Source organism: Pseudopipra pipra, chromosome 12 (assembly GCF_036250125.1).
Source record: "Pseudopipra pipra isolate bDixPip1 chromosome 12, bDixPip1.hap1, whole genome shotgun sequence".
NCBI classification, from domain to species: domain Eukaryota; kingdom Metazoa; phylum Chordata; class Aves; order Passeriformes; family Pipridae; genus Pseudopipra; species Pseudopipra pipra.
Window position 1 is genome coordinate 5,808,304 of NC_087560.1, and position 24,834 is coordinate 5,833,137.

The 24,834-nt window shown below is 55.9% G+C and overlaps 1 protein-coding gene across 8 annotated transcripts in view; it reads left to right on the top strand.

Annotated features, from left to right (window-relative positions):
- The first annotated feature begins 1,650 nt into the window (after positions 1 to 1,650).
- Positions 1,651 to 24,834, top strand: part of ZNF609 (zinc finger protein 609) — a 96,173-nt gene continuing 72,989 nt past the window's right edge. For 5 of the 8 annotated variants that reach the window (XR_010433733.1, XM_064668654.1, XM_064668649.1 and 2 more), the window contains exons 1-2: positions 1,653 to 1,782; positions 14,409 to 15,273. Coding sequence is in view for 7 of the 8 variants with exons in the window: in XM_064668654.1 (XP_064524724.1) it covers positions 14,527 to 15,273 (747 nt within the window). In the remaining variant the exon portion in view is untranslated. Of the gene's footprint in view, positions 1,783 to 1,931; positions 1,950 to 2,521; positions 2,618 to 14,408; positions 15,274 to 24,834 lie in introns of those variants that run through there. The other 3 variants (XM_064668651.1, XM_064668652.1, XM_064668650.1) reach the window with 3 other exon arrangements.

Genomic DNA, 24,834 nt, shown 5'->3' on the forward strand with positions numbered 1-24,834 from the left:
AGCAGCCAGCCTAGCTCCATCCTGGCTTTGGCAGCATCTCCCCAAAATTGCCTCGAGGTGTGTTTGGCTGGATGGGGTTGGACACATGGAGGAGAAGGGGATGAGGGGGATGGCTCCCGACAGCCAGAGAGCCTGAGTCCTGCCCAGTGGGGATGGAGGGATGGAGAGCCCCCCAGGGTGAGAGGGGGGCTCTGTTCCTGCTCAGAGACTTTCTGCTCACAGGTGCCCTTCCAGCCCTTGGAATTGCTTGCTGAGTGCCCAGCCTCAGATCCCTCTCTCCTGATTTGTAGCAAAGCAGCAGCCACCCCCCAAAACCTGCCCCCCAGCAGCTGTGTGTAAAACACCTTCTGAATGAGATGAATTTTGCCTTTTTCTCTCACCCCTCCTGTTCAGCATTTCCCCGTGTCACCGTGTCTGTGCTCATTATGCACTGTTGTGCACTGGGCTGTGATCCCTTCATGCCATGGTGCTCCAGGCTCGGCCGAGAGCTCTTCCTTGTCACCTGGAGCCCACCCTGCTCCGGGGGGAACAGAGCAACCACCCAGCACTGCTGGCATCCCTCTTCCTCCTCCTCTTCTCCAGGGATGTGGTGGTCACTACCAGCTCGGCTGCTTGGCACAGTCACTGGTTGCAGGTTGTCCCAGCCCTCTGCCCTTTCAGAGAAGAGGAGGAGGGTGCGAAGCCTTCGTGCAGCTGGATGCTGCAGCACTGGAAATCATCCCATGCCATTGCAGCACTGGAAATCATCCCATGCCATTTGCCCTGGGAGTTGTCTTCTGGCTCCAGAGGAGGAAGACACGCACTGTCCCCAGGGATGGTGGCACCTCTCCAGGCTGGAATACCCACCCCAGCCCCTGGCTGGGCAGAGGGAAGTGGTGCTTCCCTCTCCATCACCTTTGCTGCAGGACTATGTCCCTGCTCTGTGCTCAAGATGCCAGCTTGGATCATTCATCCCAGCTTGATGTACTGGTTTGCCTTGTGCTGGACTGGTTTGGGGGTGTCCTGAGGACAGCGCTGGGATATCCCCATGAGGATGAGCCGAAATTTCCTCACCAGACCATGGGGCTGATGCTGAGGATTTGGGAAAGGGAGTGGAGGGTTTTGGGGTGTCCTGGGACCAGGGCTGAGATGAGCTGAAATTTTTTCCCCAGTCAGTGGGGCTGGTGCTGAGTCTTTAGGGTGGGAAGCAGAGGGTTTGGGGGACGTGTCACCTCCTGGTGAAGGGGGTGACTGGGGATCCAGGTGCTCCTTCAGTTGAGAAAAATATTTGGAGAGGAAAAGTGGCAGCGTGGGGCATGATGTGATGGGTTTTGGGATGGGTGTGGGTGCCCCAGGGTGGTGACCCCCACCTGCCTTTCTGTGCCAGCTCAAGGAGCTGAAAAGGTGGCCTGGGGGGGGTCCGTGCCGGGCTGGGGTCTCACACGGCACCGCTCAGAGCGTGAAACACCCTAAAAAGCTCTTCCCCACCCGCACCGCGGCGGCTCCGGCTCCTCAGTCGGAGGATTGTCCGCTCCGGGCTTTGCCCGACTCCGGCTCCCGATCCCTTCGTGCGGGGAACTCCGCTCCGTGTTTCCCCCCCGCCCGGGGACGCCGCTCCGTGATCCGCCCTCCGCGTTTTGCGCCGCGCCCGCCCCGCCCCGCCCGGCGGACCCGGCGCGGCCTGCGCGGCGCGGCCTCAGCGCGTGGCGGCCCCGGCCGGCCCGGCCCGGCCCCGGCCCCGGCCCCGCAGCGCCGGCCCGGCCCCGCATGGACCGCACGTAGCGCGGACACCCCAGCGACCGGGTGAGTGCGTGCCCGCCCGGCCCCGCGCCGACCCGCCGCGGGGGGGGCTTTTGGGGGGGGGGGCGGCGGTTGGGGCTCCTCCTCGGGCATCGGGCCTTGCTCCCCCCCCCCCGTCACACGGGCTGGGCCCGGGGCCACCGCCGTGGGCCGTGACCGCCGGGCCCGGGGTATGTGCCCCCCCCCCCCCCCCTTCGCCTGTGATCCCCGAGGACGCGGCTGTGTGCCCCCCCCCGTGACCCTTGGGAACAGGGTCCGGGTGCCCCCATCTCCCCCCCCGAGACTACTGGGGACGGGGGGTCTGGGTGCCCCCCTCTGCTGTGATCCCGGGGACGGGGCTGTTCCCCCACCGTAGTCCTTGGGGACGGTGGTCTGGGTGCCCCCCCACTCCGTGACCATGGAGGCTGTCGTGTGTCCCCCGTGACCCTCGGAAACAGGCATTTGGTTGCCCCCCGCTCCGCTGTGACCACTGGGGACGAGGGGCTGCGTGCCCTTCCACCCTTGTGACCATTGAAGACGGGGCTATGTCCTCCCCTCCCTACTCCATGGCCATGGGGACGGGGCTGTGCCCCCCCCGTGACCCTTGGGGACGAGGGTCTCTGGGCCCACCCCACCCCGTGACCGTGGGGGCGGTTGTGTGTCCGCCCCCCGGGGCCGTTGGGAACGAGCCCCCCCGGGTGTCGCGGCGGTTGGGGGTCGGGTCCCCCCGCAGAGGTGCCGGATTCCCCCCCCGCCACTGCGGGGGTCCCGCTCAGGGTCCGGGGGGGCTCACCCTATGCGGGGGTGCGGATCCCTCCGGCTGCGAGGGACGAGGGGGCTGGTCCCCTGCGTGTCCCGGGTGCGTCAGGCCGCTCCCAGGGGTGCGGGGGGGAGATCCCCGTGCGTGGGGTCACCGCCGCGGCAGGTCGGGGATGGGGGGGGCAGGCGGTGAGGAGGTTGCCGAGGGGCAGCGGTGTCCCTGGGGTTGGGGGGATCTTCCCCCTCTTGAGTCCCGTCTCTATGCAGGGAGGGTTGGGAGGGTTTGGGGGGCACAGGAGCAGAGGGGACCCCAGTAGTGAAGGTTCCCCTGGAACAGGAAGGGGGACTCTCGGCACAAATCCCACAAGGTTAAATTTTCTCCAAGGCGTTTAGGAAGTGTGAGTTGTCGCGGGGGGGGGGGGGGTTAGGCCCTGAGAGCAGAGCCCCTCCAGGCATCTCCCCCTGGGCTGTGCTGTGTGCTGGTGACCTGGTGCTGCAGGATGTGCCGCCCGCCTTCGAGGCCTTTGAGCCCCCGAGAGCCAGCGGGCCGATCCGGGGGTGACACTGGTGGTGACAACGTGGCCGGGTGTCCCAGGAGGGCTGGGGCGGCCGGCGGGGCGAGGGCGGTGGGGCGAGGACGGAGTTCCTGCGTGCAGCTCTCCCGCCCGTTGTGTACACGGGGAAGGTCACAGGTTCAGGTCTGGTCTGTGAGATTTGGCTCCCCTCCATCTCCCAGCAGCCCTCTTTTTTCCTTTCCTTTTTCCCCCTTTTCTGGGAAGGCTCTTTCCCTTGGAGGAGTTGTTAGCCACTCATTTTCCGTGGCGGACACTGGAGAGCCCACAGGCCCTCTCCCCCCCTCCAGAAGATCCAAGGATGCCGGCGGCGAGGCTGGCGGTCGGGCTCCGGCGCGCGCAGGCAGTTCCTCGCCTGGACATCCTCAGGAAAACCTATTTCCACGCTTTGTGCGATGACTCCGGCATCGGATTATGCCGCACATTTCTAGCTCTTTGTTGGCAGTGTGCGACCGCACACGCACGGCACTTGGAAAATCCGGGCAGCTGATCTTATTGATTAACTCTGGACCAGAAATAATTTATAATTTATTATTTTGAAGCCGTTTTGGTCACGAAACGCAAATCCTTGCCCTTTTACGCCCTCGTTCATCCAGTGAGGTTTTCTCCTCTCCTGTGCAGTGGAGAAGGGAGACGTGTGCAGCGCCGGGAGCACAGTGTCTCTGTGGTGCAAAGGGACAAGGATTTAATGTTTCACCTGGACTGGCCTGTTGTGCAGGGCAAGGGCTGCTTCAGTTAGAGCCACTGGAGGAAATTAATTATCAAACAAGTTGTAATGACCTGTAATTGAGTACAGCCAGGGCATGGGAAGGAGGTTTTATTCCCTTTTCCGAGCTGAGCACTCGGACCTGGTCTGTGTGTTTGGTGAGTCGCCATTAGGCTGCTCATTAGCTGGAGAGGCTGGTGTGTGTGTGTGTGTGCAGAGGTATCTCTTAGCACGCTTGTTACCTCTACATGGGCTGAAAGCAGCACAATTTTTTGGGGTGGACTCATCTGTCTGTCTGTAGCTCCGTGTTGGCTGGCAACCCCAGCCCTTGCCACAGTTGCAGGGTTGCAAAGTCCCCTTGTGCTCTGTCGGTGGTCACAACATTGCTTCTGCTGCCTCACAAGCTTTTTCCCTGTAAATTGAGCTGAAAATGTGCCATTTTTGGGAAGAAAGGGCTTGTGAAGGCGGTTGAGGGGTTCTCGTGTGACGTTGGAGGTACTCAACAGCTTGTGTGTCTTTATTATGAATTAACAGGAAGGACAGACTGGAGTTTGCTCCGTCTGGTTTATTCTCTTGGAGAACGGGGATGCCTCAAATCAAAAATTGCCTCTGGGTTGTATACATTGTATACAATGTAATTGTGATTGCATAAATTAAAGAAAACCAGGAGCTGCCTGGTCTTTCTCGCGCTTCCATGCGGGCATCATTCCCAAAACAAAGTCAATATCCACGCGTTGTGTCCAGGCCATGACAGGTGGTGGGATCCCACTCCTGGACTGATGGTGGTTGGGGACTAGAGTCATGTGTTGTGCCCGATTTATTTGGCATTTCCTAGGTGTAGGGATATTTCTCCGCATGTTTGTGATGGGAAGAGGAAGAGCTGGGCTTGGCCGGGCTGGGAGCAGGGATGCACCTCGCGGCCGTCCCGCTGCTCCCTGCACGGCACGGCTCCGACTGGGATTAGGGCCTGTGGGCGCTGATGCAATACTAGTCCCAGATGTAATGCAATAAGCCTCTTTGTCCCCTTTATCCAGAGCATTATGTAAATAAGATGGTATTTATGGTCCCAGGTATGTTGTTCCGGGGCTGTGTGACAGCCTGCATGCGCAGTGATGCCCTTTGAGTGTTGGCACCGCTGCTGGTGTTCCCAGCCGGAGGCAGGGACCTGCCGGGGGCAGATGCTCTGGGGGAACACGTCACATGCCGGTTCCCTACAGAGAGGAGGTGAGGCCACAGGTGACCCTGCCAGGAGCTGGTGACAGTTTAACTGCACTCGGTTGCTGGTAGGTGGTGAGGGCAGTGAGCAGGTTAGTGTTGGAGTCTGCAGGGATGGGGTGGTCGCCCACTGAGTTCACAGAGAGGTCCGTGGTTATCTTTGCAGACTTCCTGCAGAACACGGGCTGCTGGTTCCGCAACCTCGGGGTTGTGAGAGTCATGTGTCTCTTCCCAAACCTACCTTGTGTTCCTTTGAAGCTGATGGTGGTTTGTGGAGAGGTTTTTTGGGAAGCACCAAAGTCCCTGAAGGACCTGGAGATGGCCCGGGCTGTCTGCAGTTCTCCTGTGAGGCCCCTTCTGATGCTTCGTGGGCTCTCTGGGCATGGGGAGAGTTGATCCCTTCCCCATGGATCTTGCCCGCTTACTTGAGACTGTCATAATTTGGGTGCTTGTGGTAGTGGCTGGAGGGAGAATGATGCTGTGACGTGGGGGTGCTTGACTTCATCAGGGTTTGGGGACGTGGCAGGTGTGTTGAGGAGCCCTTGTAAGTGTGAAGGACCTTTTGTAAGATCAGCGGTGTAGGTAAGTGAGCCAGCTTGGAGCACATGGCTCTCTAGGAGCTCATGGGTGGCCATGTGTGACTCCTGAACCAGAGCTTTGGCCACCCTGGCAGCAGCCAGTCTGCTCCGTGTACCTGTGCTGGGTTGACTTGGATGAGGAAGGGTGTTTTTTGGTGTTAGGAAAGGGCAGGAAAAGAGATCCTACTGGGATATGGCTTATTTTGCCGTGCAGATGCACTTTCCAGCTACCAGGAGTTGGCTCCTTGAGGTGTGATGTGGTGTCAGAGGAAGGAGTGAGGTTGAGCTTGGGCAGTCCTACAGTGAGAAAATAGAGGATGGCTGCCTGACCAGGAAACTTACTCTGAGACTCCATTTGCTCTTGTGATTGCTTGAGTTTTTCTTGACTTTATATAACTTCTTTAAAGGAAACCGATTCCCTTCTGCATTTGGATGGAAAATGCAGTTTTTGAGATGAGCCCAAGAGGTTGTTTTGTTTTCACTGCAGCTGAGTGTCCTTCACAGGCACAAAACCCACTGACGTAGCTGCTGAGCGTCAGCTCAGATGTGGTGTGAGGGGGTATGAAAGGATGCAAGTGCGTTTTTTTGTGGATGAATAAGGATGATTTCAGGAGAACCTTGGTATTTTGTATTTAAACACTAAATGCTCAACTTCTACAATTCATTGCCTTGTGCATGGTGTAAGAAAAGAAGGAAAAAGGGAAGATGATGTTGTGACTTTATGCTGCTCCTTCCCTGAGCACAGAAAGGTTTTGTGGCATTGGATTTTCCTTCCAAGCAGTTCCTGGGCTGCTCAACCACTCTTCCAATGGCTGGAAGGATGAGATCTCTGTACAGTGCTACATCATGTGCGACGTGGTCGCACTGATTTATTGATAACGAAATTGATTTTAGTGACTTTGCTGAGCCTGTTTGTAGTTTGGATTAAACAGAACATTCCTGGTTCAGGTGGGTCCAAAGATTTGGCTTGGAGTTTTCCCGGTGCTTCTTCAAAGGGATGAAGGGTGGATCTAGAGGATTGTGCTGTACAGCTTTAAAGGAGTGAAAATGAGGTGTGTAATGACTTTGCCATGAATCCAGTGGGTGGAGAGTCTTGCTCATCTCCAGGAGAATTACTGCTCCTTCCCCAAAGGTTTAGCAGCCATGGGGAAATTTCTTCTTGTCCTGAGGATTTCCTATTTATTTTTGAGGGGATTTCACATCTAATTTGCAGCTTCCCTCTGTATCCATCACCACAAGTAATTCCAAGTACACTAGGACTTCCCAAATAAGCCCAGCCCGCTTTGATACATGGTTCTGGCTGGGTTTTATTGTATTCCTGTACATACTGGCTAATTCACAAAATTTGGCAATTTGCAATGGGTCATTAGCGCGAATTAGCAACTTTCTGATGGATATCAGAGCTCTGCAAATGTGCCTTATTAATCTAGGAGATACACCTATTTATTATCCCTCCCAGGGAAAAAAAAGGGGATTTCTCGGCATGGTACTCGCTCCGCTTGCATTTGTCCCTGTCTGCATCCGCCTTCCCTCCTCCTTTACTTCACAGTCTGGTTGGTTTTTTCCCAAAGTGTTCCCAGGCTGATGGTGTGACAGGAAGAGCGATTACAGCTGCACACACCGGCCTGGCTGCAAACGGAGCCTCAGCTCAGGGAGCCAAGGTGCCCTAATTGGTTATCGAATGAAGGGAATTAAAGGCATTAATAGGTGAAGTGGCAGCTCCTTCGGTTTTGGAGCGGTGGAGAGATGTTCGTCCTCTTCTGAAGGCTGGGAAACAGCCAAGGCTGGCTGCGTGCTCTGCTCCTAAAGGGAAAAATAGAGGAAATAAAGCCCAGAAGCTCTCCCTTCCCTGGGAGCAACCTGGGAGCAAGCAAGCCAGTGGCTGTCTGTCCTCTCCAAACTGCACTGTCAAGGTAGAGCTGTGGCTGGGAGACACCACTCAGCTGGGATCACTCCAGTGCTGCTCCTTTGGATGGAGAAGATGGAAAAGAGACGTTGACTTTGGCACAGAGTGGCAGCACAGCAAGTGGTTTCCTGTTCCTGCTGTATCTCCATGGATTTCCTTGTTGGAAACCTGTGTGTCTGCAACCATGTGAACCCAGCTTGGGACTGGGCCCACCATGGGGTAGGAGGATGGCAGGGAGACCAGGAACAAGTGGAGGAGCTTCCCTGCCTCCAGAGCCCTGGAAGGAAAAGGGACAAATGGCCGGTTCACTGGTGCCCGACACCCTGAGCTCACGATGGTGCCAATAACCCCAGGTGCCTTCCCACATCCCTGCTAACGGCATTGGGTGTGCAGGGGAAAAGGATGAGCTCCCTTTTCCAGTACTTGCTCCAGCAGTTATTTATGCCCCTTGATTGTCTTTGGTCTTCGCCAGCTCTTCTTTCTTCCCATCTCCGTGACTGATGCTGCAAGGATCTTTCCTGGTCACATCCATCTTGCTGCTTCCTCTCGCTGCTGGCGATCTTCCAGCCTGTGCAGAGCTCTGAAGTTTGGGAGCCTTTTGGGTTATTTTTATGTGCTCTCTACCCTTGTCTGGGCTGTGTGTGAGGACAGGTCACCAGTTCAGACACCTCTAAGCCTCTTGTATTTCAGTTCCCTTCTGTGCTGGGGTTAGCAAGGGTGTAAATGGACTGTTTTTTAAATCCACATGGCTACTCGGCTTTCCCAGTGGAAACCAGCTCTCTGCTCAAGGGACAATCAGCCCCTAGGTTTGTCCCTATGAGAAGCATTGCAGTGCCAAACAGATTGGCTCAGACATCCTGTTTTGAGTGTTTAATGTTGTTTTTGGCACCAGCCAGCAGTGACATGGCTGGCTGGGCTCAACACGAATGGGCTTTGTGTGGGTAGGGGAGCACCAGGGCTGTGTCTGGTGCTGCTGGAATGCACTGGCTTGTCTGGGGCAGGCTGATCCAAAGCGATTCCGAGTTAATCCTGGCTGGTTATTGCTCGCAGTGTTGCTTTTTGCTTTTGCCACCACGTAGCTGCCAACGGTCCGTGTGTCAGCTTTCGGCAGCCAAACTCTGTGGTGACGCCTCTCCGCTCCTGTGGCACTGCCCGTGCCTGCCGGGCACCCGCTGGGTGCTGTGTGCCGGTGATGCCATGACACCCAGAGGGTGGCACGTGGGGATCATGGGGCAAGCGGGAGATGCAGGTTTTGGGTGAAGATGGGGCTGTGTTTCTAGTTAGTGTTAAGCCATCGTGTGCAGGTCCGGGCACCGCAGTTACCCAGGGGTGTCCTCCAGTGTGCAGACACAACAGTGAGGGGAAAATCCTGCTGGGTGTCCCTAATTCAGGATAGGTCTGAGAGATGAACTTGCAGGAAGGAAGCTGCTCCGTTATTTTAACCATCGAATGCTTTTTCTCCCACGCATGCAGGTTTTTCAGTTCCTCTTTCCCAGTACAGCCGAATGTTTAGAGCACTGGGCAGCAGTTTGCGCTTGAGGATGTGGGTGCTGAGGTGCTAAGAAGGCTCTTGGCCATTTTCACCTGCCAGAGATTTTGGAGTCTGCAAGGTCATGCTTGCTGGAAGACACCTAGCCTGGCGTTCTTGGATGAGCAGGCTGTGATCCAGCCAGCATCCAGAGCCTGAGCCTTGCTGCTCCCTGCTCATTCCATGGCTTGGAATTTTGTATTTTCATCTTGTATTTTCATCAAACACTGGCACTGTGCACACATCTCTTGTATTGACAGCTTTGCTGAACGTTGTCGTGTGCCGTAGTTGTCCTGAACATTGCTATAAAGGCTGTGTTTTAAGGTCAGGAGTAGACGGGGGTGGGTGTGAGGTTGAATTTTGATACTAGATGCATCTTTTGCCTGATGAAGAATGTGAAGTGGATGCCTGAGTGTGTATTTGGGAGCAGTTGGGTGTTATGGCTGATAGATCTCCAGAGCTTTCCTCCAGGTAGGGTGATTGCCTGGCTGCTCCAACACCAAAGCTCTGCTCACCTCTCCACCTTCCTCTATCTCCAGCCTCTTCCAGTGACCTCTTCTGTCCTGCTTTTGTCATGCTTGGACTGAAATATTTCAGGCTTTTCTCAAGAATGCCAACAAATGACTCATCACTCGAGCGCTGCCCTGCGTCAGGTTCATCTCCAGTGTCAAGGCTCAGCCTACAGAAACTTGGAGTCCCGGCCTAAGTTTGGCAGTGTCTCTCCCGGTGCTCTGGCTGCAGTGCATGCTGGAACATGTAGTCTTAGTGGGGTGCACCTCCATATTAAAAAAAGAAGGGTGGCTCCATTTTATTCAAATTGGGTTCAGCCTTCTCCCTCCTGGCAGCTTGCCGGCGCCGTCCCACTCAGCCCCGAGAGCCACCGAAGTTCTCCCGGCGCCTTGTGTGAGCGCGGAGGCGGGAGCGCAGCTCCTCCATTCAAAATCTTGCTTAATTCCACATTGAACAGCTTGTTTTGAAGCCCTATGCTTCAGCGTGTTTTGCAACAGCTCGGACTCCCGCCGGGCGCAGGCGGTGGAGGGATCCTGCCCACGTTGGGTGGCAGTTCTGGAGGGTGTCATGGCAAATCTCCTTTGTCTGCTACGGCCTGACTGATGTCTGGGGGAGAGCGAACCCTCCTCCCCTGCGTGATTTCTTGAGCTGAAAGCAGCAAGTGAGTGAGGAAGCTCCTTTGTGCAGATTTCTCCGTCTCCTCTTGTTCGTGCCAGCTGGCTCGCGTTCAACATTTCTCTTTTTTTCTCTCTCTCTTTTTTTTTCTCTTCCCTCTCCCCCAGCTCTAGAGAGAGGGGGCGGGGAGAGAGGGAACATCTTAAAAAGAAATCTGCAGAAAAGACATGGGAGTTACTTAACAAAAATCCAACCCAAACAAGCCCAGCTGGGGGATTACAGGCGCGGCGGTGGGAGCCGAGCGGGGAGCGAGTGCGGCAGCTCGGAGAAGGCACCGCGTTGCCCCCCCCACCACCCCGAGTTTCTTTAGTCGTAAAAGGAAACAAAAAGGGATCTTGTGCGGAGGCAGCGGATGGGGAGAGCGGCCGGCTGGCTGCCAGCCGCGGGAGGAAGGGCCTCGCATTGTGGCCCCTCGTGCTGCTGCCTTGGCTGGGGGCTCGTGGGGAGCCCTTTGGGGGTCTTGGCAAGCTGTTAGGGGGGGCAGCAGCCCTTCCACGCCACTGCCTTTGCCTCACCCAGGAGGGAGCGGAGGGCTCTGTCTGCTCTCCGGGGTTGCTCCTGGCTGGAGAGAGCATCTCGCCGAACCCTCTGCTCCCTGCCTCGTACCCCGCTGGAGGAAATGCCGTGTCCTACAGATTTTCTCCCCCCCTTCCCTGTCCTCTTTGCTGCTCCTTCTTGCGGGCATTCCTGAAAGTTAATCAGGGTGAAAATTGCAGTCGGTCATGTCTGGAAGCCACCAGAGGCTGATCCTGGAGCGCTGCAGGCTGAAGCACATGGCTATGAGACAGTCTCCCTACGTGTGGGCTGGCTGCTGCCAGGAGAAGAGCTTTTCTCCTGCATCTTGCTGCCCTTGGGCGGTCAGTGCTTCCCTGCTTTGGTCTCTTGGCCTCCGGTAACCGGCGGAGAAAGCTGGAGTGGCGCGGGCTTGGCAGGTTCTGAGCATCCTGCACTGGTTTTAGCACAAAGAGCCGGGGGCTCCTGCGGTTTCCTCGCTGCCTTTTGGAATGCGAATGTTCTGGTGGAGGAGCTGTCTCTAGGTGTGTGTGCAGCCCCGAAAGTGAACTTTCAGGTTTGTCTCTGAATACGGTTTGGCTCTGTCCCAGCCCGTAGATGTGGATTGTAGAGGTCTCAGCACCTAATGGAGCTGAATTATTCATGTCTGGTGCTGTGTGTGTGCAGCATTCCCAAGCAGAAAGCTGTCTCCTTGTAGGATCTGCGCTCCAGGACTGCTCTTAAAACGCTTCGTTGGCAGGTCTCCAGGCCAACAAGTGAGCACATGCTTTTCATGTTGCGCGGGGATCAATCCTGCGATGGCAGGAGGTAAGGGGAAGGACACATTTACAGCTGAATCAATCTCCTCGCTCTGTTTTCTGAGATGCCATGATTTATGGTGGCGTTACACCGCCTAGCAGGAGAGCAGGGAGGATCTGGATAGAACCCGTCACTTCTCCAGCTTGGGCAAAGCAGGCAGTGGGAAAGGCACCCCTTTCTCTGGGACATGGGCTGTGGGAGCCAGGGTTCCCCATCTACCAAAATAACTATGATAGGGTAGGTTGTGAATCCCTGGGGGTCTGGCTTGGGAGAGGGACCCAAAACACTCCTTCAGCTGCAAGGTAGAGCCTGCAAGAGTGGAGAAGAGAAATGGGGAATTGGAAGTTTCAGGGAGGGGGTTTTAGAGCTGTGGGGAATTTTTTAGAGCCACATGCAATTGAGGATGTTCAGGGGGTCCCCCCACATCATGTAAATAGGGTCCCAGCCTTCAGTCTAGGGCTGGAAAGGGCCCATCCCCGCTCCAGTCCCTCTTCCCGTTGTGGCACGTCATGAGCTCCCTGCCCTGCTCTTGGCATGACGAGCCTTCCCCCGGCTCTTGCCAATCCAGCATGTTCCTGTCCGTCCTGTTTGTGATTCCCTTCCCTCTGCATTAGCAGAGCCTGGGCTCCCTCGGCGCCTCCTCTGTAGGGTGAGGGTTTTTGCTCCTCTTGTTTTCTAACCCTTTGATTGTTCCTAGCTCTCTAATTGCCGAGGACTCAGTGGACTTCTGGGCTCCTTCTTCCTTTTGTTGTGGTAGGAATTGGCAAAAACTGCTGCTGCTTGCAGAGTTTCAGACCCAAGTCCTGCTCATCTGCTCTCCTTATTCCACATGTATAAATAATATTTATGGAGATGTGTGTGCGTGTGTATCTGCACGTTAGGAACAGCAAGGTGAATTCCCTGGTGGGAGCGGAGAGCCGGCCGAGCCGGCATCGTGGAGTTGTTGCATGGAGCAGTAGATGCTGTGCCTGTTGCAGTACAACCCTGCGGATTGTCCATTGCTTTTCTGCCACTACGAGGTCAGATCCTTGTCCTTTGTCCTTCTGATCCGAGCTGGCCGTGACCCTTTGCCTGCTCCAACCTTGGGCTGGCAATTCTTGGATTTGGAGGCTGAGCCTCATCCTCTCCCAGCAACTCCTGTGTGTTGGTCCTGTGCATCAGCGCTGTGTCCACCTGTCCATTGGGGTTGTTCCTGGATTCCATGCCTCAGCTTAGGGCTGGGAAGGGGCTGTTACGAGCCAAAAATCTGGTTCATCCGTTTTGTTACCATCTTTGCCCATCTGTACAAAGGGATTGTTGTAGATCCATGGCACAGAGAGATGGCTGTGCCATGCAGAGGTGAGGTGGTCGCTGCCAATTGCTGGCCCCACCGGTGGTTTGGAGAGAGGCTCCGAAGAGACAGGTTGATGGGGTTGGGCTGGACACCCTGGCTTGGGACTGGGGAGCAGGTCCTGGGGCAGGAAGAGGAGGAGGAGGTAATAGTAGAAACACGCAGGGCAGCTTTGGGAAGCCGTTAGTGACTCCGGTGCATAAAGTGATATCCTGATTCGGCACTTTCCCTGCTGCTGAAATGAGAGGTCAGTGCTTTTCATTTCCAGCTTGCACGCAAGCCCCCAGCTCCTAGGGTTAAAAATCTCCGTAATGACCTGTCAGAGAGCGGATTATTAGCTGTACAGAGCTGAGGATGCTGTGGGGAGCAGATGGAAAATGGTCTGGCTGCGGCAGCCTGGCTGATGAAAGAATCCCTGGCATTTTTACAGTGTTTGCATCTCTGGAAACGCACCGTGAAGCTGCTTTCCAGGCTCCTGCCTGCTGGGGTTTGAAGAAATTTGTGTGTGTGTGTGTTTTTTTTTCCCCTTCCCTTCTCATTTCTCTTCAAGTCACCTGTTTTTGAAGTGTTGCTTGTAAATAGTACCAGGAGCCAGCAGGCTCGGAGCTTGGTGAGGAAGGGAAGGACAGTGCTCCTGGAGAGGAGCCTCATCCAAATGGGTGGTCAAGGATTTCTTAAGGGTTCTGGAGCGCAGGCGGCCCGGCTGGATGGTGCTGAGAAGAAGCTGTTACATGTGTTAATTATGTCTCGTCGGGTAATTGCCACAACTCTGTAGCTGTGTCAGGTTGCGCGTGGGTGTCTTTTTTTGTTTCCCTCCGGGGTGAGGGACTGGGAAGCTGGGAGGAGATATTTTGGGCTCACAGGGGTCAGCTGTGGCGTGGGCAGGTAGGGCTGAGCCCCCACTTCCCAGTTAACACTGGGTACTTGTACAATTGTGTATTGGTTTCCCATTGGAAGCTTATTGTGGAGGTGATGGTGGTAAACATCCCAAATCCGGGTGCTGTATTGTGCTGCCCGGAGGTGTGGGATGGGAACCCCGTGCTTCCCACTGCGATTTGGCCTTTGGCGACCGCTCTGATGCGTCCCAAGTGTCACAAGCACTCTGAAGCCTGGGATTTATTTCCCACTGAGGCACTCTGCTTCCCTGGCGAGCGGCTCTCGTCCCTCACAGCAAGGCTGGTGTGGAGAGGAGCCCTCCCTCTGGGTGGCATCGGCAGGAGAGGAATCAATTCTCCCTCCCAGGGGCAGCGCTCGATAATTCAGAGGGAAATGGCGAGTGGGGAAACGTGTGAGTAATGTCTTGTTGGAGCCGAGAGCCGCGACCTGCCAGGGCTGGTATTGATCGAGGACCGGTGCCAGATGGCTGCTGCTGTGGGGGCAGCTGCCGAGCAGCCCCAGCCTGGGGGATGGCAGGAGGATTCTGCGAGGGGAGATTTGGGAGGTTGGGGGTTTCACCCTGCCCAGATCTCTCCTGGCTGCAGGTGCGGCTGCCAATGAAGGCAGATCTGCCTGCCTGTGACTCTTCGTGTGTAACCTTGTTTTCTTTGCTTTCCCTTCCAGCAGCGATGCCGTCACCTGGGCAGACCCCGACCACTGGAAGCCCCCCAAGGACGTAGGTGACCCCCAGGGCGTGGAGACAGGGAAGAGCCTTGAATCGTGAGGGGTTGTTAACTCTAAGATGTCCTTGAGCAGCGGAGCTTCCGGAGGGAAAGGAATTGATGCGAACCCGGTTGAGACGTACGACAGCGGGGATGAGTGGGACATTGGTGTAGGGAATCTCATCATTGACCTGGACGCTGATTTGGAGAAGGATCAGCAGAAATTGGAAATGTCGGGCTCCAAGGAGGTGGGGCTCCCGGCACCCAACGCAGTGGCGACGCTACCGGATAACATCAAGTTTGTGAGCCCAGTGCCGGGCCCTCAGGGCAAGGAGGGCAAATCCAAGTCAAAAAGGAGCAAGACTGGCAAGGACAGTGGGAAGCCGACCCCGGGGTCCTCCCTGTTCACTCCCAGTGAGGGAGCTGGTGGCAAGAAGGAGGCTCAAGGACGCTCTGGGGATGGCGCGAACTCAGGTGGTTTGGTGCCTGCCGTCACCCCGAAGGGCTCGGAGAAGTCGGCCAAGGCGTCTCGCAGCGTGGCCGGCTCCAAAAAAGAGAAGGAGGGTGGCTCATCCAAAAGCAAGAAGGAAAGGAGTGAGGGTGCAGGGGCTGTGGTGGAGAAGGAGTCCAGCGTGCTGCAGCCCCTGGCCCTGGCAGTGAGGGTGGGACAGTATGATGGGGGCCAGGGGACAGAGCCTGCTGCTGCCGAGCAGCTTGGGAGTATAGCTATTGACACGGGAGCTGCGCTCAATCCCTTGGGAGTTAAGTCGGAGCTGGAGGATGGGGAAAGTGAGTGCCGGCAGCTGAAGAAGGTGAAATCGGAGAAGGTAAGAAAGGTGTCAGGGTGTAGGTGACATTGCTGTTCCTGTGCCAGGATGTCCTGCTGTGGGTGGCAAGGGAACGGGACCATGTGTCTTGTACTGTTGGGACCAACGCTGGTGATGGCTGGTGCCTGCTGGTTCTGGTGTGAAGGTGGTTTGGCCATGTGATGTGCCGGTGTCTGGACGTGGCGATGGAATGGCACTGTCAAGCTGTGCCTGGCTGCTGGGAACTGTGTGTCAGCAAATCACCTGCAGCCACTGTGCTCCGGGTACCATCCTGCTGTGCCCTCTGGGATTTGGTTTCTTTGGTACTGTGGCTGTGCCAGTGGGTCCAGGCCTCTCTGGCCTCTGTCACTCTGCAGTCAAGGTGATGTCCTGGTGCTGAGCTCCAACTCCCAACGGGACACATGGCTTCTGTGGGCCACTGTGCTCTGTGTCCCGCTGGCTTCCCCTTGAGTGGCAAGGCTCCCTGCAGCCCCTGGAGGAATTTATTTCTCTCTGGTTGCATCATGTGCAGAGAAGGATCCCTTAATGTGTCAGTGAGCGTGGGATCTGCATGGGCTCGTGGGTGAGCACAGGGAGCAGGGCTGACAGGAGTCACCGCCTCGTTCCTGGAGCTGCCGATGGTACGTGGGCTCTGTCCCATGGGTGGTGATGATCCAGCCTGGGCCAGCCGGGGCTGTGGGTGATGTTTGTTGTGTTGCTCCTCTGCTGACATGCGGCAGCGATGCAGAGCTGGCCAAGCTGCTCTTCCAGGTCACCAAGGGCACAAAAAGCCCCACCAGTGGCACATGGCCTACAGGGTGAGTGGCTGTCTGTCCAGGTGGTGCTGGGCTCTGGGTGGCTGCATGGCTGGACATGGCCATTTTGGGACTCTTTTCTTGTTTCTCAGTAATCACAGTGGCTGATGGGTAAATGGGGAAGATTTTGGAGTTCTGTGGGTAAATGGGGAAAACTTTGAGCATGTGGAGGTCTACGCTCTCCTCTGTGCCAGCTGCACACGGGTGTCTCCTATGTGTGCCTGTGGAGCCACATGTTTGCCGCACATGGGGTGAGCATCACAAGCATGTGTGTTTGGGATGGCTCGGCCCTATTGCCATCAACATTTGCTGGGGTTGGTAGAGTGGCTGAGCAGCATTGGGGTGCACATCACCGTGTCTGCAGCTGGCAGCTCCCAGGAGGATTTCTGCTTTAGTGTGGGGATCACAGTGTAGGCACCAGGATAGGTGGGGAGGGCACAATGGAGTTGGGAGAGGTTCTGAGGCTAGGGTTTTGTTGGGGAGCATGTATAGAGAGAAGAGTGGTGGAGATGGTTAGCCATGGGATGGCTCTGGGACAAGGGCTGCTAAATGGCTTGGGGCTATATCCACTTGAGAGGAAGACCCTGGGGCAGGTGACTGAAGCCTGTAAAATTCAGGAGTGGTGTGGAGATGATGTGTTGTTCCCTTGTCTGTTCTGGCAGTGGAACCAGAGTGAATGAAACCAGGAAGAGCAGCAGATGCTGTTCTACATGATGGACTGGAATGTTGCTGCTAAAAACTATGGATGGTGAAAGTCCGCCAGTGCTCTGGGGCACTTGGTGGGTTTGTGGAGGAGAAGCCCATCAGGGTTTGTACAGAACAATGTCTTTTTTGCTTGGGAAAAGCATGAGGAGGACAGGAGCTTGGGAAGTGGTTTGGGAAGTATTTCAACGTGCTTGGCTGTTACATTCCATCGCAGCCATCTGTGTTGGCCGCTGTCACAGGCAGCACTGGAGCCGGCTGGACCTTGGGTCGTACCCTGCATGACTTGCTGTGCTGTTACTATCAAAGATTTATTTCTTTCACTAATGCAGCTGCAGAAATCCTCTGCAGCTGGAGGGGTAAAATGGAGGTGGGGTGTTGGTGGAGGAGGAGCTGGACATGCCCCAGCCTTGTGAGCTGGCACCCAGAAACTCCCTGTCTGCTGGGCTGGTCCCACAGTGTGGGCAGCAGAGGCGGGAGGATTCTGCCCCTCTGCCCTGCTCAGGTGAGACCCCACCTGCAGAGCTGCCTCCAGCTCTGGGGCACCGGCATAAGAAGGATGTGGAGCTGTTGGAGTGAGTCCAGAGGAGGCCACGGAGCTGCTCCAAGGACTGGAGCCCCTCTGCTCTGGAGCCAGGCTGGGAGAGCTGGGGGTGTTGAGCCTGGAGAAGAGAAGTTCCAGGGAGACCTTAGAGCCCCTTCCAGTGTCTAAAGGGGCTCCAAGAGAGCTGGAGAGGGAATTTGGACAAGGACATGGAGGGACAGGTGAAAGGGGAATGGCTTCCCACTGCCAGAGGGCAGGGTTAGATGGGACATTGGGAAGAAATTCTTGGCTGTGAAGGTGGTGAGGCCCTGGCACAGGTTGTCCAGAGCAGCTGTGACTGCCCCATCCCTGGAAGTGTTGGAAGGCCAGGTTGGACAGGGCTTGGAGCAACCTGGTCTAGTGGAAGGTGTCCCTGCCCACAGCAGGGGATGGAACAAGATGATCTTTAACGTCCCTTCCAACCCAAACCGTTCTGTCATCTCCATGCTGATACCCTGTGAGGAAGGTTCTGCCATTTTACTTGTTTATATTCAGGCACAACCACCTCGGTGAGTGCTCAGCTTGGAGGGCTGATCCTTGTTTTGAGAAGGGATTTGATGTCTGGATCTGCAGGAACACATGTTGCATTTGCACTTAGGAGTCATTGACTGTGTTTCATCAGCCTCCTGGGGGCAGCTGGATGGCTTCCTTTGGGTCGGGAAAGCCGTGGGCGAGGAGAAGAAAGGTGTCTGCATGGCAAGGGGTGGGAAGACAGTTTTGTTTCTTGAGGAAGAGCCTGAGGCTGGGCAGATGCCTGGGACAGGGTGGAGGAGTACAGAGGGGTTACAATGGGGGACGTGGTGATGGGGGATATGGCATTGGGCTCATCCTCTCTCCTAAAAGCTGTGGAGGTGCCCTAAAAACTGCATGTGGAGTCCAAAGGAGAAGTGAAGAATGGAGGTACATGCTGACTGTGGGAGGGACACTCCTCCAGGCAGTGCATTGAGGGGATGAAGGGGGCAGGTTCATTCTGGCCTGGCAACAAACCCTGCCTGGGAAGCGAGAAACTTGCTCAGACCGAAACAGGAACGGCCACAACATGACTCAGCCCAACCTTTGGACTCCATCAGCTTGTCCTCTGCTTAACCCTGTGCTGCTCCCTCTTCCGTTCCGGGCAGGGAAGCTGGTCTCCATCTGTGGATGAAGGGAGACTGTCTGTCCCTCCACTGGCTTCAGCCCAGGGTAGGTGACTTCCTTGTCTGTAGGTGCGTGCTGAGCTTGGCATCTTCAGCCAGGAGGTTCTGTTGTATCTCCATGGCTGGATTAATGAACACTTTAGCAGGGAGTGTTTTGACTTGATGAGGTGCTTTGGTGCCCCAGCCAGTTCATGCCCCAGCCAGCTCACCCTACTTGCCTCTGCTTCTGCTTTTGTGCTCTTCTAGTATCTCACTGTAGGGTTTGGCAGCCCTCAAGTCTTTGAAGGGTGTAGGAAGGAGCTTTGCTGTCGGTTCTTTCAGATACCCTTCCATGTCAGCCAGTGCTCTGTGGTGCCATGTCCACAGGCGAGGTCACCCTTACTCCCATGTCTGACATCGCAGCGATGAAGCCTGTGGATGTGGCCCATGGGTTTAATGGAATTTGTTTTGCCAGCGTGACCCCCATGGCTCCTCTGGTTGCTGCTTTCCAGAGTGAAGCTTCAGGAACTGAATATCCCAAATGTCCCTTTTCTTGGTGTGGATCTTGGCCTTGTCCAGGCCTGTTACATGCTCTCCTCGAACCTGATGCCATCGGTGTGTTGGGGCACAAGTGGTAACTTCTCCAGGGATGGAGGCTGATCGTGATGAAATGCACTGGCAATAACCCAGCTGAGACCTTCCAGGGTCTCTGGGATGGGCTGAGCACCTCACACGAGTTTGCCTCAGGCTGTGGTTGGTGCCTGGGCAGCTTCTTGGAGCCCCAAAAGATATTTGGGGGGCTAGCAATGGAAGCTTAATACTTCTTGCACCAGGGAGAGAAAAGAGCTTGTGCTGACGGACCCATGACCAGAGTGTGGGGAGCGGAGGCTGGATCAGTCCCTGGGCTATTGGTGATGGGGGTTTGGTCTGGGGGAATAGTGGTGTTTGGGAGGGAACGGCAGCTCTCGGCGAGCAGCCACGCTCAGCAAAATGGCCGTGCACGGAGGAGCAGCGCCCGCTGTGCAGTCCCTGCCCCACCGGCTGCCGTGGCAGGGCCGAGCTGGCCCCGGGGCCCGGTGGCTGCGGCGGTGGGCGCTCGGTCGCCAGCTCTGCACCCACCTCGCTGCCCGTGCCGTGGCCCCTGCACCCGCTCCTGGGCACGCCGGGCCGGCCAGGGGATGTTGAGCATTAAACAAAAGAGCCTCCCAGCTCTTGGCTGCCGCTTCGGCTTTGTTTTGATTGAGAGGTTGTTCAGCAGGAGGAGGGAGGGGGTGTTTTTTTTCCTCCTCTTCTGACGAGCGTCCAGATGCGACGCTGCTGCAAACAAGGGAAAGGCAAACAGAAGCCGCTGGAGACTCTGCTCTTCTGAAAAGCCTCTCTGGGTCACGCGCGCTGCGGTTTCGGGCAGCCAGGAGGGTGAATTCGGTCGTGTCCCTCTGTGGGAGAGGGGGTGAAAGCTGCTGGTGCATTTTTCCCCCTGAATTTCCCCCTGGACACAGCATGGTTATGCCCTGAGTGTGCTCAAAGTAAAGATCCCTGCTATGGGTGGCGCAGTGGTGAGGGGACACTAAGTGGGAGGGGGCACTGCAGTGGCTGGACCCCAAAGCTGTTGTGAAAATGTACTTGTGGCTCTGTGGGAGGAGAGCGTGACAGGGGAGGGGGTGGGTGGTCACACCATGCCAAGTGGCAGCTACCAAAAAAGAAATGTTCCCCAAAAATACATCCCTGGGCTCTTCTTGCTGCCACTGTCTTGTCTGGCAGTTTGCAGTGTGGCTTTGGTGTCACCTTTGTGATCCTTCTTCCTCTAACTCAGGGACATGCACCTGCATGGTGTCTCCAGTGCTGGTCCTATAGCCTGAGCAGGATGTGGAATGGATCCCCAGGCATCCCCCCATGAATCCTTTACCTAGAATCAAAGCACAATTGCCTTTTTTTAGCCCTTTTTCCATTTTTGGGGGAAGGGGTGAGGTTTGGTGGTGGATGCAACGGTGAGGATTGGGGTGTGGGGTGCTTGGGTGACTCCAGCTTGAAGAGGTGAGATCTCCCCATAGTTCTGCTGGGTCCAAGCCCAACAGGAGATGGGTGTAAACTCTTTTAGGGACATTTCTTGATGTGGGGCAGAGCCAGGATGGGAAATTGTGGGCTGGTTCCAGCCTTGTGCTTTGAAGACGTGCTTGGGATTTTGACTGATAAGGGGTTCCTTTTCTTGGGGCCAGAGTTTGAGTGGAGAAGCTCCCAGTGGAGGTGTTTTGGTTAAAACAGTTGCTGCTTTAGAGACCCTCCAAAACTGGCTCCATCCAGAGCTGGTGTTCACCCTGTGCTTCATTTTCCAGAGGGATTTTTAGGACACCCTGGAAGCCCAGCACTTGGGTAGGGACCTGTTTGTACAGAAAACCCTGGGGAGAAGCCGTTTCCCACCCCTTACTCCCCAGGACTCAGCTCTTTCCAGGGAATGGCAGCCAGAGTGACATTGGCAGCCCAGGGAGGTGCAGGGGGGTGCAGGCAGCTGCCGGCTCTTGCCTGCTCCGCTCACTGTGGTTCCTTTTCTCCAGCCATACTGGAATCAGATCCCTCCAGAGCTGCTGACAGGGCTGTGTTGGGAGGCCTTGGGAATGACACTGCTCGTTTCCTTATCGTCCCCAGCCCCGCTGCCTGGAGCCTTCTGCTCCAGGAACAAGGCAAGAAGGGGGCACGCAGCCAACATGTGTCAAGAGCTACAAAGGAGGAAATTGGCCTCGTTCACTTCAAACCATGGGGTTAGTCCTGGAGTTTTGGCTCCTGCTGAGAGGTTATTTATATGTGGGATTTTTTTTTTATAACCGCTGGATGTAGCAGGCTGGGAGTTCCAGCTGATCCCACCTCTGAAGGCTTTACAAAGGGAAAATTGCATCTCTCCCTGGTTGCTTTCCCAACTGGCAGTGTTAGGAAGGACTAAAGGGCTGAGTTAGCTCTGACGCCCGACCCATCGGTGTTGCCGTATCCCAGTGAATTGGTCGTCGTGCCAAAATGCAGCCCCATCTCCACTGGAGCGGGAGCAGGACATACGGCTCCCCGTCAAGGACATGGTGACGGGAAATGGAGCAGCACTGAGAAAGCGGAGAAAACATCTCCCTGCTCCTGAAGCGTGAGAGTGGAATGACACCGTGAGAGCAGAATGACACTGTGCTAACGAGGGGGTGACAGAGAGGGGGGACGGCCCCTTCTCTGCTTCCTTGGCACAAGCGACCTGTGAATCCGCTCCCCCAGTGCTTTGATTAGAGATTCTGATGGCAAGGCCGGCGGGTGATTGATCCTGCTGACTCACGGACCTGATTCTTCCTCCGAGGGCAATGGGAACTGCTGGAGACGGGTCAGATTTGGAGGCTAAGGGGCTCGGGTAGACTCTGTGGTGTTTTTTGCTTTGCTTCCAGGCTGGCGGTGGCTGCTCATTAGCCTAATGACCCCAGTTACCCAGCACCATTTATCTGCTGAGGGAGATTTCTTTAAAGGAAGATTTGCGCCTCTGGAGCGCTTGGACCCCGAAGGCTTCAAAACCCGGCGAGCTGCTCCCGCGGCCCTGCCGGGGAGCTGATGCGGGGGGAGTGTGCCAGGAATAACCCGCTAATGAGCAAAGCTGCTCCTCCAGCAGGCAGCCAGGGAGGCCGCGGGAAAGGGCTGCAGAGCTCAGTGCTGCCTGCATTCCCCCTCCTCTGCTTTTAAAGGCTGCTTGGCTGGGGATTCGCTGCCTTTTCCCTGTTTTCTGCAGCTATGGCGTCTTCTGTGCCGTTGCTTTCACAGTGCTGCGTTGCTCTGCTGCTGCTCTTGAGGATGCTTTGGGCTGGAGCTGTGAAATCCATCTTTCCTGTGAATCCTTGTGTGCAGGCAACCCCAGAGAGGTGCTGGACAAGAGGGCACCCAAATCCCCAGAGCTGAAGGCGGGAAGGAGAAAAGGCAGTGGTGATCACAGTGGACTTTTGGGGTGACTTTGTGACATTACTACCATGTGGTAACCAGCGCCTGGAGCTCGATCCCTCATCGAGTGCAAGAGGAGCCACCCCAGGGCTCGGAGCTGAGCCAGCAGCTGGGAGAGCAGCCCAGGGCTGGGAAGCAACTGCCAGGCTCCGGAATGATTTAAAGCCACCAGCAGCCTGACGATATGTTGTATTTGGTGACAACATCTGCTCAAGATATTCCTGTCCCTGTTACTCATTCCTGCCCACGGACCAGATCAGGGAACTGATCTGATGTAAATAAACGCGCTCGGGGTTTTCTGGGGTGAGCTCAGGTTGTGGGCTGGCATGGGCGGGTGAGCTGGGATGGGTGGGGGCATGAGCAATGGTGGTGGCACCTGGGGCTGGAGCTGGGGGCACAAGCAGTGGTGGTGGCAACATCTGGGGCTGGAGCTGGGGGCACAAGGAGTGGTGATGGCAACATCTGGGGCTGGAGCTGGGGGCACACAGTGGTGGTGGCAACATCTGGGGCTGGAATTGGGGGCACAAGGAGTGGTGGTGGCACCTGGGGCTGGGAACAGGGGCTTTACCAGGGTCATGCTGTGGTGTGAGGGTTAGAGATTCACTAACCTCTTGCAGGGCTCACAGTGGCTTTGACCAGCACTGCTTAACCCAAGAAGGCATGTGGTGCCCGTGCTCACCATCCCTCCTCTCCCCCTGTGCCCCCAGCCTCACTGGCTGAACCTTGCCAGCTCCATCTCAGCATTCTGTGGGCAGGATAAATCCCTTTACAGGAGAGTGCTACTACAGAGCATGTGTTCATATCTGCTGACGTTTCCCCTGTGTTTGACACTGAAGTGGGTTTAAAACTTGATGTCTAGATTTATTCTAAAATATTGTCTGGCCCTAATGCACTTGGGGTATCTTGAAATGTGTCACAATGAATAGTGCACAGAGCATGCCCACTCTGCAGAGCTGAGCTGGAATTCTGGTTGGGACATGGAGGTCGCCATGTTTTACATCCCATTGAGGGGATGGAATGTGATGAAACTCAAAAGTGCATTTTATCCAGTGCTGAGGAAGCAAGAGGACCCATCTGGGCTCAGGACTACCCTCCCTTAATGCAAATGCCGGAGCCTCTGTGCCTCAGTTTCCCCCATCCTCTACATGGATTGGATGCTCCCCTGTTAGGTGTGAGCATGGGCTTTGTAGGGGAGAGCACTGGGTGCTCCAGGTGCAGAAGACACCATTGCAGCTACAAATCCTGTGGTTGTGGCACTGTGTTTTTGTTGTTTTTTTTTTTTTTTTTCCCAAGACAGACAGTAATTTCATTCCAGGAAGCTCGCTCGCTCCCCCAATTAGCCATGGAAATGCAGTGTTGTGATATTTTCCCCAGGTGTTATGCAAACGAACGCCCTTCCCAGACTCCCCTCGCTCGCCCCCCCATCCCTTCCTCCGCTTGTTGGGATGCAGGTACACTGCCTCCTGCACCAGAACGGCCCCGCTCAGCTGTTTAACAGATGGCTGTGGCGTGTTTGAACCGCGTGGCTGGTGGCCACGAAACTTGGGCTCAGCCCTCAAAAAAGGACCCTGGAGCTGGGGCTTGGTGGTGGGTTCCGAGGGGGCTGGAGGAGGGAGAGCTGCATCCACCTGGCAGCTTGTCTGTGGATGGTGGCCAGTGGAATCATGTGTTGTCCGAAAGGGGAGGCCATCCCAAAAAGAATCGGTACCACTACAGCTGGTGTTGGTGCTGGGATGCTCCATCACTGGCGTGGTGTGGCAGGGGGGCTGTGATGTCCTCATGGTCCCACATGGAGCACGGTGCATGCTGAGAGCTGATGTGACTACATCAGCTCCAAGTGAGTGTTTCCAGCTGGTGCTACCCTGCCAGCTTGGGATCCTGGCTCACCCTCCCTGGTGAGACACTGAACCCAAGTCTGTGCTTCTGTGTCCTCTTGACCACCACTGCATAGGGAAGAGATGCCTTTTACAAGGAGAAGGAGCAAAGAAAGGGTTCACTGAAAGGGTGCTCAGGCATTAGAATATGCTGCCCAGGGAAGCGGTGGACTCTCCATCCCTGGAAGTGTTTGAAAGGTGTGTGGATGTGGCACTTGGGGATGTGGTTTGGTGATGAACAGAGTGGTGCTGAGTTAATGGTTGGACTTGATCTTGGAGGTCTTCTCCAGCCTTTGTGATTACACAGGAGAGAAGGGAGGATGTCAGTACTGTAGCTGAGTGAGGAAAGCTTGGAAGAACAGGTGAGCACCAGGTCCAGTCTGTGTGTGCTCAGGGGCCAGGGGAAATTGTTTTCCAGGGCTCAAAGGATCCTGTAAGGAGAGGATGGCTTGGTGCCTGGCAGCTCTTTGAGGTGGTGACTGTCATCTGGCAGAGCTCGTCCATGCTGGTAAAGCCTCTCCTACCTGGGCATGAGAGAGATC